Source organism: Jaculus jaculus, chromosome 1 (assembly GCF_020740685.1).
Source record: "Jaculus jaculus isolate mJacJac1 chromosome 1, mJacJac1.mat.Y.cur, whole genome shotgun sequence".
NCBI classification, from domain to species: Eukaryota; Metazoa; Chordata; class Mammalia; order Rodentia; family Dipodidae; genus Jaculus; species Jaculus jaculus.
Genome location: NC_059102.1, coordinates 328,416,796 through 328,432,424, shown reverse-complemented (window position 1 = coordinate 328,432,424; position 15,629 = coordinate 328,416,796). Strand labels below are relative to the sequence as shown.

Sequence of the window (15,629 nt, the reverse complement as noted above, 5' to 3'; positions counted from 1 at the left end):
CATAATTGTAAGTACAGAATGAAAGCCATCACTCCAACTACGTGTACTTCATGTTGAATGCTCTGAGGCAAAGTAAATTGCTTACAAATCATATCATTCATTGTCATTATCTATTTTGGAAATAAGCTATTTAAAAATTCCCCTAGGGCTGGAGAGATGGCTTAACAGAGCCAGGTCCCATGAAAGCCAGACGCACGTGGTGGCGCATGCGCCTGGAGTTCGCCTGGAGTTCGTTTGCAGTGGCTAGAGGCCCTGGCGCGCCCATTCTCACTCACTCACTCTCTGTCTCTAATAATTAAAAAACCAAAAGAAACTCCTCCTCAACCCAGGCATGGTGTCACATGCCTTTATCCCAGCACTTGAGAGGCAGAGGTAGGAGAATCAGAATCAGTGGGAGTTCAGGGCCACCCTGGGACTACATAGTGCATTCCAGGTTAGCGTGGGCTAGAGTGAGACCCTACCTTGAAAAACCAACCGGGGGTGGGAGGACTCCTGTTCTATAGTAGGGAAATCCTAGTTTGAATGGTCTGAGGTTAGACTGGTAATAGGATTCTGGGAGTGAAACAGTGAACCTGTGTCATCCCCTGATGCAGTCTCAAGCAGTGTCTTTAATATGTTCAGAGAAATGCATTCTTATGTAATGCATATAGCTACAATAGTAGCCATGTCTTCTGATGGCTGTCGCAGGGCTGCTGTCCATTGCTGTCAGTGTAAATGCTGTCAACCTGGTTTCTACAAGTTAAGTGTCTCAGACTGTACCATGCTACCAGTGAGTGAAAGTAAATACGAGCTTTGCCTTCCTAATTAATGCATAGAACCATTTGGCAAATACTCTGAAGGTTAGTACAGGATTCCAGGAATATACATCTTACGAGAAATATTTTCATCAAGGGTAGTTTGGATGAGACTCAAACCCTTTTGCAGTTCAAAGAGAGAGCATAAACCCTGTTACAAAGTAGAGGGGAGCACAGGCTAGGAATGAGGCCTGGGGCTGAGTTCCAGCTTGCTTTCTTATGTGCAGTATGACCTTCAGCCAAAGCCCTCATGTTTAAAGTAAGATTGCCAGATGTATTTCATGATTTGAGAATTCTAATATACTAAAGGCCCATTTGAAGGTATTGTTACTTGTATAAAAAATGGATTTTTTAAGATTTTTAAATACTTTATTTGAGAGGGAGGGAGGCTGATAGAGAATAGGCACACCAGGGCCTCCAGCCACTGCATACAATTTCAGATGCATGTGCCACATTGTGCACCTGGCTTACATGGGTACCAGGGAATTGAACCTGGGTCCTTAGGCTTCACAAGCAAGCACCTGAACTGCTAACCAGCCCTGGATTTTAATTTTGTGTTCTGTTTTCATAATGTGTAGGTAATGAGCTATTTGGTAATGAGAGGGACATGAGGTGGGTGGGATTCCCTTGGTTATACTTCACAGTGTGTATGGCATGACCTTTGTCTCAAGTCACCCCTTAATGAGCTAATAGTCCTCTCCCTTTTCTTCAGTGGGCGCTCTTACTCGTGATAACCCTTCTAACCACTGAGCTGCTGGTGGGAACAGGGTGGGACGGGCTGTTAGAGAATTCTCTTGGTGCAGATGCCTGTGTTGGTGACTTTGCCATGCTAAAGCATTTAAACCTTTGCTTTTGTACTGCAGGTTAACATGGCTATCAAAGGGCCCTCTTCGTTTCCTGGATTGGCTCTCGTGGGTGCTCCTTTGGGGGGTCCTGTACCACCACCCATTCGATATGGACCACCACCTCAGCTCTGTGGACCTTTTGGACCTCGGCCACTTCCTCCACCATTTGGTAGGATGGTCTAAGCTGGCTCGCAGAATATGTTCATTTGTCTGATCCTTGCTAAAACAGCTGCCCATGCAGGGCTTTCCAGTCAAGGGCGGATCTGACCAAGGACATGCTTTTCCTCAAGTTTAGGACCCATAGGAACCTCGGCCTCTCCATACTGAGATGGGCATAGCTAGCTCTGAGACAAAGAAAGCCAGGCATGCCCTTCTGCAGATACTTACTGAACACCAGTGGCCACATGCAGAAGTCGATGTAAGTCCTGGAGGTGACAGGATAGGCTGAACACTCCCTTCTCACCTTGGGTGTAGATGGGAGGGAGGAGTTAAGGACGAGTTAAGGACCTAAGAGCAACCCGGTGCGCAGTGCTGAGGGCCAGCACTGTGAGCTGTGTGCGTGCATGCTGACTGACTCGGAGGAGGCAGTGACTGCTTCAGCAAGCAGCCGTTGTGCAGTGAGGCTTGCACTGCTTGATCTTATATCTTGACATGGCATACTGCACTTCCAAGAATGAAGCTGTGGTGAACCCTGGAATCACAGAGCGAGAAAAAGCCACAAGCGTGGAGCCAAGTAGAGCCCTGTTTAAATCCTATCTGTTGTTGGCCAGCCACAGGTTGCAATTTCCATTGCTGAGCCTCATTTGCCTCATCTGTAGTCAGGGTGCCACCACTTCACCTTCTACGATTACGGGAAGTTAAAGACTCTGCTAACATACTTGGAATATATTATAGGTTTATGGCTGAGCACTTACCTGACTTCATCTTGTTTTTCAGTTCCTGGAATGCGCCCACCACTAGGTTTGAGAGAATGTGCACCAGGTATTCTGCCCATGGATCCTCGGGGGTTTTTACCAGGACGCATGCCATTTAGACCTGCAGGTTCACTTGGTCCAAGAGACCGATTACCACCTCCAGCCCACGGCCCCCAGGACTGCCCACCACCACTTGCTGCAAGAGACTCCTTGCCTTCAGGCCCCAGAGATGAGCCGCCACCTGCCTCTCAGAGCAACAGCCAAGACTGTTCACAAGCTTTAAAACCCAGCCCCTAACTTTGACCTCTGACACCGAGTCAGAGAGAAGGCGAACTGTACACTATACTCATTACAGTAAGGATTTCCTTGGCTTCAAAATCCAAGTTTGTTTTTACATGGTTAAGCTGCCTGGCAGTGTGCATTTTTGAGCCAAACAATTCAAAAATACCATTTTCTCTACATAAAATCACCCCTTAAGCTAGAACATCCTTCCAACTTTGAAATGTGCAATAAATACCTGTGTCTTAGTTAATGTAGCATATGTAATTGCTAAATGATTTAGAATGCCATAAAATATGAACATTTCCTGTGGAAATGCTTTAAGAACATGTATTTCCATGACCTTGTTTTTAGTGTAACAAGCTGAGTACAGCGCAGTGGTGTTTACAAGCTTGATCTTCGTTCTCCTGTATTTGATCTCAAAGACTGTTACGCTAAAAATGTTTACTCAAGGATCATAAACTTTATCTTCCCTGTTGCTAAAGATCTTTGTAGTAATAGCTCATAAAAAATTGTTTATTACTATTTCCCAAGTGTCTGTTGATTCATTAGACTGTCATGAGAGATGTACCATTGAGAAGCATGTTCACTCAGGCTTTCAGAACTGGAGGCTGATTTGGCATGTCCTCCATTGCACCTGTGAACTCTACAAGGGATTTCTTACATTTACTTCAAAGCAGTCTGTGGTCCCACTTACTCTGTAGCACATGCTTTCCTGTAACCTGCATGGCCTGTTGAGGATGGTTTTCTAGTGATCGTTACTTGACCTGATGTTGCCTCTCATTACTGCACTAAGGGTGGATAACAGCAAAAGAAAAATAATGTGCTGTGGCTCTAAGGTCATGCTTTTTTTTTTTTTTTTTTAAATATTTGAGAGGGAGAGAAAATAGGTTTGCCAGGACTTCCTGCTGTTGGAAATGAACTCCATATGCATGCACCACTTTGCATCTATCTGGCTTCACATAGGTACTGGGGAATGGAACCCAGGTTGTCAGACTTTGCAAGTGCCTTTAACTGTTGAGCCATTTCTCCAGCCCAGGATCATTCTTTTTTTAAAAAAATGTACAGAGTATTTTTACCATAAATTACAGATAATTTTTAAGGACCATGGCTAAGCAGAAGTGCCTGAGGGAGAATGAAGACTAGGACACTTTGTCTTTGGCCAACAACTATGGGCTGGACTCAGTTGTTGGGTTTGTGACAATACTGCACTCTGTAGGTCACGCTGGCTTGAAATGATCCTCCTGTATAAGCCTGCTTAATCTTGGGGGTATGGCATGAACCACCATGCCTACCTCAATTCTTTCTTTTAAAAAAAATTATTTGCAAGCATAGAATGGGTATGTCAGGGTCTACAGCCACGGCAAATAAATTCCAGGTTCATGAGCCACTTTGTGTATCTGGCGTAACATGGATACTGGGGCACTAAACCCAGGTCACTAGGCTTTGCAGGCAAGCACCTGCAAACCACTGAACCATCTCCAGCGCTCAATTCTTTTTTTTTTTTTTTTTTTGAAAAATTTACTTTAAAAATTTATTTTAAAATTGAGATGCAATCTTTGGTGCTCTTACTTAAATGTCAATTAAATCTAAGAATCCATCATATTTAAATTCTTGTACCAATTACCACACTCTTTAAAACACTATTTCTGACCTGGAGAGATGGCTCAGCAGTTAAGGTGCTTTGAAGCCTAATGACCTGGGTTCCATTCCCAGACCCCACACAAAGCCAGATGCACAAAGTGGTACAGGCACCAGAAGTTTGTTTGCAGCAGCTAAAAGCCTTGGCACGCCCATTATCATTCTCTTTCTCCTAAAAATAATGCTAAAATATAAAAATGTTTCTAAGAACTAGCTCTTTGATTATTTTAACTATAGTAACTTTATCAGCACACTAAGAGACTTGATTTAAATTAAAATTATAAAAGGCTGAAACTTCCTTTACTGCTACACCACATTCTGTTTTATGAAGTACTAATAATACTGAGACCTAGACTGACATGTCACTGCTGGAATGGTAAATACACTAAGAGTTTTGTAAAAATAAGGCTTCAGGATAAAGTTTTTATCTTAAACTACTAAAATAATTCATAAGAAGATGGGATCTCTGAAAAAGAATAATTCTTCCAGGTAATGATCTCCTTGACCTCTATTTGTTTTAACAGTGGGAGAAATTATATCTTAAAGGACAACACCAGAATGACATATACCATGTTTAACCTTGTAAAATAAGATTGTCACAAACAGAACTTCTGAGTACTGCCGACAACCTCTTCAAGACACAAAACTACACTGCAGTTACTATGACTTTTATGTAGTCCAGGCTTGCTTCTAACTTGCCTCCTGAGTATTGGGACAGGAATGTGTCACCATGCCTAGTTAATTCTAAATTTAAATGGCATATAAATAAAAGTTACAGCTGGGCATGGTGGTGCATGCCTTTAATCCAAGCACTTGGAAGGCATAGGTCGGAGGATCACAGCGAGTTTGAGGTCACCCTCAAAGTGAACTCCAGGTTAGCCTGGGATAGAGTGAGACTCTACCTCAAAAAAAACTTTTTAAAAGTTTGGCCATCTAGAAATATAAGTAGGAAAGATGAGTCTATTTTTTAAAACTCAAAACTCTTTTGTCTTATAGCATAAAAAAGCAAAAAAAAAAACAAAAAACCCATATATATAGATTTCAGTGTAGCTTATCTGAGTCAAATTGCCTCTTCTCCCCTTCATCTGAGTTTCAACTTGTGGAGCAAAGCCAGCCAGTGTAACACTATAAGAGAGTCACACCTCAGCCAAAGCAGTCTCTTCTACCTCAGAAGTTCTATTTCAGAAGTCATGTCTGCCTAACTGTTTCTGGATTGAGTGGATAGAATTGTATCCCTAAGAAGCATCATTACTTCAGCCTAGACACGTTTCTGCTATAACTGTGACTGACCATTTTCAGTGGAAAGTGACTTTAAATGACTTGTGAAATGTGAAATCTGTGTTAACTACTTCAAGACAGTCCTGTCATTTTCATTTCAGGTCTGAATTAAAGCTAAGCTCATCACACTGTTCAACTCAAGCATTTGTAGTACATTCAAACCATAGTTAACTGGCACAAAAATGCCTCATATAAATTACCACTTTGAAATTATGGCCTCAATCTATGAGCAAAGAGAAAAGTATCAGTTTAGCCAGGTGTGGTGGTGCACACTAATCTTGGGACGCAGAGGTAGAAGGATGGCCATGAGTTTGAGGCCTCCTTGAGATTAGAGTGAATTCCAGGTCAGTCTGGGCTAGAGACCCTACCTCAAAACCAACGGGCGTGGTGGCGCACGCCTTTAATCCCAGCACTGGCAGAGGTAAGAGGACTGCCATGAGTTCAAGGCCACCCTGAGACTCCATAGTGAATTCCAGGTCAGCCTGGGCGACAGTGAAACCCCTACCTTGAAAAACCAGGTAAAAAAAAAAAAAGCCCAAAGTGAAAATACCAGTTTTGCTACATTTTTTTTCTTTTACTTTTTTTTTCTCTTTGCTACATTTCAATAGATTTTAAGGGTCTAGTTAGCAACATCAAGCAACAGGCACCAAGTACCTCACAGGGTGCAGAGTGCTCCCAAGCTCCTAAGAATGTTTGCGTGCTGGGATGATGTGGTTCTTGCCCCCAGAGGCATTTACAGACTGTTCCAGAGTTTACAATCAGTACTTAAAGGCTGGCTAAACAAATGAAGTAATTTAAGGCAAATTCTTCATCTTCCTCTGGAGCTATTTATTATAGGTTGAATTACTGTAGCACTTGAAATTAATCCAAGATGAAAGGCAAGACTTAATTTGGTGGCAAATTCTTTCAGGCTCATTATGGTTTTTATTAATATTTATCTAGTAAACAACTGACCTAGTAGACAACGGAAAGTAAAGACTAGCGCTCTTGAGGAGTGAGGGTTAAATTATGGAGCATATTTTACAAGGCAAATGCACTGAATGATATGGGGGCCATTACACTAGTTTAAAAGACTGCAGCCCCTCACACACTGCTCATTTAAAGGGAATATTGAAATGCAGTTGTGTACCTAACCCACAGAAAGCCCATCACAATCTTAATGTTCTGTAACAAATATCCACCTCTTAGGTGCTTTCAAAGTTTTATTTATCCCTAATTGTTAAGTCAAAAGTAATGTAAATAGTATATTTAAAATAAGCTAATGACCTGCATGTTTTCATATGGATGTCAATATATCTACAAAGGAAATACATGGCAATCTTATCTACCTATATAAAAAAAATAGACTATCTTTTCCAGATTTTGCATACTCATCACTGTAAGAAGAGGTATGCGGCATTTAAGGTTTCACAATGGTCGGAAAACAGCAGTTACTCCTGCAAGATCTCATTAGCATCTAACTCAAATGTTCTTAGATTACATAATCTAGAAGACATTTCATCCACATAAAAATCTGTCATTATTCTGAGAAGGCCCCAATGTTACCCCAGAATCCATCAGAAAGAATAGCAATGCAGTGTCGAACAGTGAATCCATCTGACCTGCAACGTTCACTCAGAAACAATCTGGTCATCGGGAAACAGTCAAAGCTACCACTGGGGAACATTCCAGATGGGATTCTCATGTGGCCAAGGCACGCTATTTCTAAACAGGGGACCACGGGATCAGGGTGAAGTCACACCACCCCGATTACAAACTTACAGACATTCCTTTGCAGTGCAACTGGTCCAACTCCTCTCAAAGTAGTTCAGAACTAGTCTACCCACCTCAACCCAAAATAACCAAGAGGGCACACTGGAGCAGAAGTGGGCAGGAGTGTAAACTCTAGCACATTCTTATTGCTTCATTAGTGTGAAGATCGGCACACCTCTACCACTCAGCACTGTTCCAGGACAAAGGTAGGAGTGTAGTGGTAGTGAGAAAACAGACAACGGCACAACTAACAGAAAAGTCAAACATACGTGTCAGAATCTACAATAAACCTGTATCCAAAGGAGTCTCACAGGTCAGTGGTGTGCTGAACTCTGGGTTCTGTAGAGTTCTGCAATGGCCTTGTAGGCCACTGGCATGGTAGGCTCATTTCCTGTCTGTTAAAGGGTGAACATGCTACACAGAGCTATCATGGTTTCTACTGAGCGACAGAATTCACAGAAGTTCCAGGTTATTCGTATCAGGGTCACTCCTTGTGCAAAGTTTGATGTAGATGAAGATAAAGTGGCTTCTTGGTCAATAATTGAAGTTTCTTCCTTTTAAAGTCAGTGGGTTTCTTGTATCTGAAACCACAAAAGATCATTGTTTAAAATATTTTGATGATTGATCCACGGTTGCATTAGGGATAAGAGGGACAAGGAAGAAACATGAACAGTCACTATTAAAATGGTGCAAATCCTAGGTGCACGTTACTTACAGTTCTATTACAATGGGCCCAGGTTTAATTTCATCCATCTCCATGAAAGCAAAACACTTGGTGCTGGTAAACCTCTTTTTAGGCTTGTAGTGTTTGAATTCAAAGAAGATAGCTGCACCTAAGGAGTTCAAACAAAACGGATGAACCGAAGCACCCTTCCGTGGTAATCAGCTTCCTTGATCACTAGAAGCATGACAAGCCGCAGTTTGCACAATCTGGTGATGTGTGACTTTAGCTTTCTGTGGTTATCACCCCAAATCCCTGTGTGTGAACTTCTCCACATCACCTCATTCTACAAGGAGGAGTTAAAACTTCCTGACCAACTCAATGTTACATGCACTGGTAGGACTGTGAGCCACGAAGCAGAAGATGAGCAGCGCAAAAGAGCATCAGCAACACCCACAGAAATATATTTTTTATTTATTTGTAGGCAGAGAAAGAGAAAATTGGTATGTCAGGGCCTGTAGCCACTACAAATGAAGTCCAGATGCATTCTCCCCTTTGTGCATCTGGCTTTTTGTGGGTATTGGAGATTCAAACCCAGGCCACCAGGCTTCACATGCTAGTGACTTTAATCACCGAGCAGTATCTCCACACCCACAGAAATAGTTTCAAAAGACACATGCACCAGATAGATTAGGCAGTTAGGAGTCCTTTTTAAAAAATTGAAGCTTGGGGGCTGGAGAGATGGCGTAGTGGTTAAGCGCTTGCCTGTGAAGCCTAAGGACCCCGGTTCGAGGCTCGGTTCCCCAGGTCCCACGTTAGCCAGATGCGCAAGGGGGCGCACGTGTCTGGAGTTCGTTTGCAGAGGCTGGAAGCCCTGGCGCACCCATTCTCACTCTCTCCCTCTACCTGTCTTTCTCTCTGTGTCTGTCGCTCTCAAATAAAAAAGAAAAAAAAAATTGAAGCTTGGACTGAAGAGATTGCTCAGGGTTAAGGTGCTTGCCTGAGAAGCCTAAGGACCCAGGTTTGACTCCCAGGAACCCATGTAAGCCAGATGCACATGGTGGCGCATGCTTCTAGAATTTATTTGCAGTGGCTAGAGGCCCTGGCACACCCATTCTTTCTAAGTAAAAATAAAATTTAAGCAGGGCATGGTGGCACACGCCTTCAATCCCAGCCCTCGGGAGGCAGGGTAGGAGGATCGCTGTGAGTTTGAGGCCACCCTGAGACTACATAGTGAATTCCAGGTCAGCCTGGGCCAGAGTGAGACCCTACCTTAAAAAACAAAACAAAAAAATAATATTATTAAAAATTAAATTAAATTTAAAAAATTCAAGCTTGAAGAACTTCTATTTGTCCTCAGTCAAAACTCCAAAGCTTATTCTGTAATAGTCAGCAATTCAAATAATATGAATTACAGTTGTAAATTATTACCAGTTTCCTAATTCTTACATAAGAGAGGTCCTATTTTTCTTCCTGTAATTGGCTACACCTCTGAGAAAAACTTCGTTTGTTATTTTTATATTTTATTTTATTTTATTTATTTATTTGAGAGTGACATACAGAGAGAGAAAGAGGCAGACAGAGAGAGATAATGGGCATGCCGGGGCCTCCAGCCACTGCAAACGAACTCCAGACACGTGTACCCCTTGTGCATCTGGCTAATGTGGGTCCTGGGGAATTGAGCCTTGAACCAGGGTCCTTAGGCTTCATAGGCAAGTGCTTAACCACTAAGTCATCTCTCCAGCCCCTCGTTTGTTATTTTTTAAAAAGCCAAAAGTATACCATTAAAGAACATTATATTCCAATGTTACATAACCAGGTTATACAACTCCAAATTCCAACATTTAAAAGCATCATTGATTTGACTTGACTTAAATGAATAAACCTAATAAGGTGACATTTACTATGTTAGATACTGACTGTACTGTCACCTGTGTGCATGCTCACAAATGAGTGCACTCTGTGTGAAGACAAAGACTTAGATTACAAACCTTTGGTTAACTTTTCAACATGCTTCTGGAGCTCAATGTCCACATTAAAGTGAACATATGTATCTTCTTTTCTTGAGGCCACAGGAGTATCTTGCACCGGAGTTAAGTCTATGCCATTCAAATCTAGAGAGACAAGTTTCCATTCAGGAGCTTTCATAAACACACACCACAGAGAATCCCCCTTCCCACAGGGCTTAGAGATGAGGACAAACTCTTCTGCATGAGCACGGGCTTTCCTGGTGTGTGGAGGGCGTTGAGTAGAGGATGATGGAAGGGAAAAATGTTTGCGCTGGCCAGGTAGAAAACAAAGATTGTAGGAGACCAAATTTGATCTTTATAGTTGAGAGGTGGAAGAGCAGTCTGTTTCTGAGGGAAAAAGCCCCTCTAACTCTGTGTGCAGTAAAAGTCTGCAATGTGTACCATTTGCTCCTGCCCCTATTTTGCAACCTTGAGAATAGCATGGCATGGAAAGGTCTTTACACCTAAAATTAAATCAGAATTCTCCTGAATACCTGGGTATGAGCTTCAGATGAAACCCTGTCATTAATGTAGATTACCTAAATTCTGGTCATGTTTGCTGAAACATAACATGATTTACAGCAAACAGGTGGTATACAGTAGAGTGAGCTGATAGATACAGTTTTGATTTCCTGGACCCAGAAGAGGACCCCTTAAGTTCAACATGGTCTTATTTAATGAATACTCGGTGCTTATGTATTACTCCAGAGAGCTGCCTTAGGAACTTAAATATTTATACAAACCATGTTTCAGTTCAACATAAATACAAGGTACTTAACACCAACTATATCATCACTAAAATATTTTTCATATGTTGTTCTGTGCATTCCTGAATGGGGTCAGTAGTTTTGCAAATGAGGTATCAAACAATTCTAGGATGCTATATAGTCAATAACTGTAGTATCAGAAGCTACAGTATTACAAATTCAGCGCTGGTAATCATGGTCTCTATCTGTGGCAAAATTCCTTTATTATTTATTTATTTATTTGGTTTTTGAGGTAGGGTCTCACTCTAGCCCAGGCTGACCTGGAACGCACTCTGTATCTCCAAGCTGGCCTCGAACTCACAGAGATCCTCTTACCTCTGCCTCCCAAGTGCTGGGACTAAAGGGGCAAGCCACCATGCTGGTTTCCTTTGTCTTTTAGATGGTACTAATGTACCATGGATCTGAGTTTATTTCCACAACCAAGTTCCCTCCATTTAATTTCAGCTGGTATTTATTTCTCTAATTAGCCTCAAACTATGGATTAATGTAAGCCACTTGTATTTTGTGTAGTTATTTCTGAATAATGATATGTCAACTTTATGCTTAGTTGACAATACTAATTGTTATTATATTTTTTTCTTTTTAAAAATTTATCTGCAGAGAGTGAGAGAGGGACAGAGAGACAGAACTGGCACACTAGGGCATCAGCCACTGAAATTGAACCCTAGATGCTTGCACCACCTAGTAGGCATGTGCGACCTTGCACTTACCTCACCTTTGTGCATCTGGCTTACGTGGGATCTGGAGAGCGAAACATGGGTCTTTAGGCTTCACAGGCAAGCACTTTAACCTAAGCCATCTCTCCAGCCCCAGAAATTATTATATTTTTAAGATTTTATTTTCATTTATTTCTTTGAGACAGAGAGGGGTAGAAAGAAAGAGAGAGAGAATGGGTAGGCCAAGGCCTCTAGCCTCTGCAAACGAACTTCAGTTGTATGTGCCACCATGTGCATCTGGCTTATGTGGGACCTGGAGAATCAAACCTGGGTCCTTAGGCTTCATAGGCATGTGCCTTAATCGCTAAGCCATCTCTCCAGCCACCCCCCAACAATTATTTTTAAGACTGCTGAGTGCTCTGCAAATGAAGTATTATATAACATGCATGGTGACACACGAAAAAGCCAATTGTACGTTTTCCTCTTAAAGACCAAAAAGATGTTTTTTGTTTTTTTCCAAGCTAGGGTCTCACTCTAGTCCAGGCTGACCTAGAATTCACTATGTAGTCTCAGGGTGTCCTTGAACTCTTAGCAATCCTCCTACCTCTAATTCCCAAGTGCTGGGATTAAAGACGTGTGCCACCACACCTGGGCAAAAAGATGTTTTAAAGAAATAAGTGAACTATCCCAGTGGATGAGAGAGAGAGAAAAAAATCACCAGAATAATTACAGCTCATAGCATAGCTTAAGGACAGAAAACAGCTTTATCTTTATCTGTGCCCTGCTGGGCTGCACCAAGGGCACAGATGCTGTGGATATGTCTTATCTCTAATATGTTCTGAAAGCAACTGTCACTCTCCTCTGCAGGACAGGACTTACAGAAACCTCTCTGCTACAGGAAATCAAGGACCATACGCCCTTAGAAGGTGTGATGATTTTGTTCTGTGTCAACTTGATCAGACTAGGAATCAAGAGACATTCCTCTTGGGGTCTGGGAGGTGTTTCCAGCAAGGATTAACTGAGGGAGAAAGTTTTTCCTTCAGAATAGTGGCCCACGTCCCTTCTGGTAGTGGACTATATATATAAGGAAGCTCTGAGAGGACAATCTCTTTTTCTCGACTGGCTGCCTATGCTACTCACTGGTGCATGCTTTTGACCTGGCTGCCCTCACTATTTACTCACACACCCATCTACTTGTTTCCACTATCCTCCATGGACACTGGAACTGAGTTTCTTCAGCTTTCCAAGGTCGACTGAAGTTCAGCAGCTTTCCAGAAATCCTCAAGACCTTCAGTGCCAGATCGGACTGCTAAGGCCCCTAGGCTTGTGGACTAAGCAGCTACAGCTAGGGTTGGACTGCCATAAACTAATCTGACAACCCCCTTTATAATTCAAATTCATTCCATCAGTTCAATTCCTCTACAGAACACTGACTAATACAGCAGGCGAGGAACATTTTGTAATCCTGTAATTTAAGGCTCTATCTGTTGCAAAGAGACATGTATATGGCCAGTCAGCACCTTACACAGACTTTTAGGAACAAAGAGACACACAGACAAACTCAGACGCAAAAGTAATACAAGTTGCAGATGGAAAAAACCTGTTTAATAAGTCTCTCAAAGTGTTTGTTGAAAGTGTGATGATTCCAGGCAGTTCCTACCAGGGTGGAATGCATGGAAATGAACTGCCATGGATACAAGATGCTACTTCACATACCCCAAGTTAAAAAAAAAAAAAAAAAATTGTCCCAAATAAAACAGTACAATCTTATCTGCAGGAGAAAATAATGAAGATAGAGTTATTTACCCTTCACACTGACTGTAATATAGGGATCGATGCATTGCCCAGCATCCTTCAGACCAATTTTCTCAATTCTGATAGTGAGTAAGGTCATTCCTGGCTCTGACGGCAACCTGGGTAACAAAGTACCTGGCAACAGAGAAACCACAGTAAAGCTTAGCTTCTCCAATAATCTGTGTAAATATGTTAGCAAATCAGAAAGATATATAGGCTGGTTCTCAACTTAGTAACCAGACAGACATTGTGTTATTTTAGTTTCCAAAACTCTTAAAATACTTTGCTATTCTTTTCTTTTAGCCTTCTGGGTGGTTTGGATAATAGGCACGTGCCACCTTGCCAGGCATAATATTATTGTCTTTAAACAAATAATTTAGTGAATTCCAGGTCAGCCTGAGTTAGAGCAAGACCCTACCTCAAAAATAAACAACAGGGCTGGAGAGATGGCTTAGCGGTTAAGCGCTTGCCTGTGAAGCCTAAGGACCCTGGTTCGAGGCTCGGTTCCCCAGGTCCCACGTTAGCCAGATGCACAAGGGGGTGCACACGTCTGGAGTTCGTTTGCAGAGGCTGGAAGCCCTGACGCGCCCATTCTCTCTCTCTCCCTCTATCTGTCTTTCTCTCTGTGTCTGTCGCTCTCAAATAAATAAATAAATAAATAAATAAATAAATAAAAATTAAAAAAAATAAATAAACAACAAAAAATTTAATTATACACAAAATAAATCTGTACTTTTGTATTTCAAAAACACCACAAAAGCAGAATGATTAATTTAAGCCTGTTAAAAACTCAAGTCACTAGTTCTCAGGATGCTAAAAAGTACTATGCAGCCTGTCGAGGGAAAAGTCATTGATAGTCTTAACCAGCAATAAAATTCTGCAAGCTTTACAGTGGGCTAGCCAGGCCAAATGTATTAACTGGTACAATAGTGGAACATTTGTTATGGGGAAAACCAACTGTTCTATGATTGGACTGGAGCCCAGTCCACAGAAGGGAATTCACACCTGGTACTGAACACCTAATCACAAGCTAATTCTGCTTTGGGATGTCATAAGCCCTGGCAAGGTAACTACTGCTGTCTGGTTAAGTTGGACATATTATACATATTAAACTACCCTCTAAATACTTATGTTTATGCCCACATATTAATGCTACTCTCACTTTTGGTTGGAGAAGCTTATCTTTTCAGATGGCAGGGATCACTAGGAAAACTCAAAACTCATCAAGGTGCTGAGAAGGACACTGGAGTGTTCAGCACTGAGTAAGACATCTTTACCACACCCTTTGAGGCATAGGGACCATTGTGGAAGAGATAATGAAAACATGAGAGCCAAAGAAAGGGGAGGAGTGCTCTGAAATATTGTCTTCCAGACATAAAGTGGTTGTGGCCCACATGACCTCATAGTTATTACTGCACAAGATCTGTGTAATAGGAGCAAAAAAAAAAAAAAAAAAAAAAAAGGATGACATCACAATAGGAAATTAGGTAGGGCTGGAGAGATGGCTTAGTGGTTAAAATGCTTGCCTGTGAAGCCTACGGACTCATGTTCAACTCTCCAGGTTCCACAAAAGCCAGATGCAGTGATGCAGGCATGCAATATCACACATGTGCACAAGGGGACGCATGGGGCCGGAGTTCGAGTGCAGTGGCTGAGGCCCTCGCGTGCCATTTCTCTCTCTCTTCACTCATATTAAAAAAAGAATCTGGGGGCTGCAGAGATGGCTTAGCGGTTAAGCGCTTGCCTGTGAAGCCTAAGGACCCCGGTTCGAGGCTCGGTTCCCCAGGTCCCACGTTAGCCAGATGCACAAGGGGGCGCATGCGTCTGGAGTTCGTTTGCAGAGGCTGGAAGCCCTGGCACGCCCATTCTCTCTCTCCCTCTGTCTTTCTCTCTGTGTCTGTCGCTCTCAAATAAATAAATAAATAAATAAATAAAAATTTAAAAAAAAATCTGGGCTGGAGAGATGGCTTAGCGGTTAAGCACTTGCCTGTGAAGCCTAAGGACCCTGGTTCGAGGCTCAATTCCCCAGGACCCACGTTAGCCAGATGCGCAAGGGGGCGCACGCGTCTGGAGTTCATTTGCAGTGGCTGGAAGCCCTGGTGCGCCTATTCTCTTTCTCACTCTCTGCCTCTTTCTCTCTTTCTCTGTCACTCTCAAATAAATAAAAATAAACGACAACAACAAAAAAAAAAAAAAAAAAAAAATCTGTTGGGCTTGCCTCAAAAAATATATATATATT

At 42.1% G+C, this 15,629-nt stretch overlaps 2 protein-coding genes across 6 annotated transcripts in view; one reads left to right on the top strand and one right to left on the bottom strand.

Moving 5' to 3' along the window:
• Mia3 (MIA SH3 domain ER export factor 3) overlaps positions 1-3,357 on the top strand; it is a 59,560-nt gene extending 56,203 nt beyond the window's left edge. For all 3 annotated transcript variants that reach the window (XM_045141810.1, XM_045141811.1, XM_012947729.2), the window contains 2 exons: positions 1,658-1,808; positions 2,576-3,357. In XM_045141810.1, the coding sequence (XP_044997745.1) occupies positions 1,658-1,808; positions 2,576-2,850 (426 nt within the window). In that variant the 3' untranslated portion in view covers positions 2,851-3,357. The remainder of the gene's footprint in view (positions 1-1,657; positions 1,809-2,575) is intronic.
• Positions 3,358-6,558: 3,201 nt separating this feature from the next.
• Positions 6,559-15,629, bottom strand: part of Aida (axin interactor, dorsalization associated) — a 42,345-nt gene continuing 33,274 nt past the window's right edge. For 2 of the 3 annotated variants that reach the window (XM_004653234.2, XM_045138917.1), the window contains exons 7-10: positions 13,403-13,525; positions 10,156-10,278; positions 8,219-8,336; positions 6,559-8,084 (exon numbers count right to left, since the gene is read on the bottom strand). In XM_004653234.2, coding sequence (XP_004653291.1) covers positions 7,988-8,084; positions 8,219-8,336; positions 10,156-10,278; positions 13,403-13,525 — 461 coding nt within the window. In that variant the 3' untranslated portion in view covers positions 6,559-7,987. The remainder of the gene's footprint in view (positions 8,085-8,218; positions 8,337-10,155; positions 10,279-13,402; positions 13,526-15,629) is intronic. The other variant, XM_045138920.1, reaches the window with a different exon arrangement.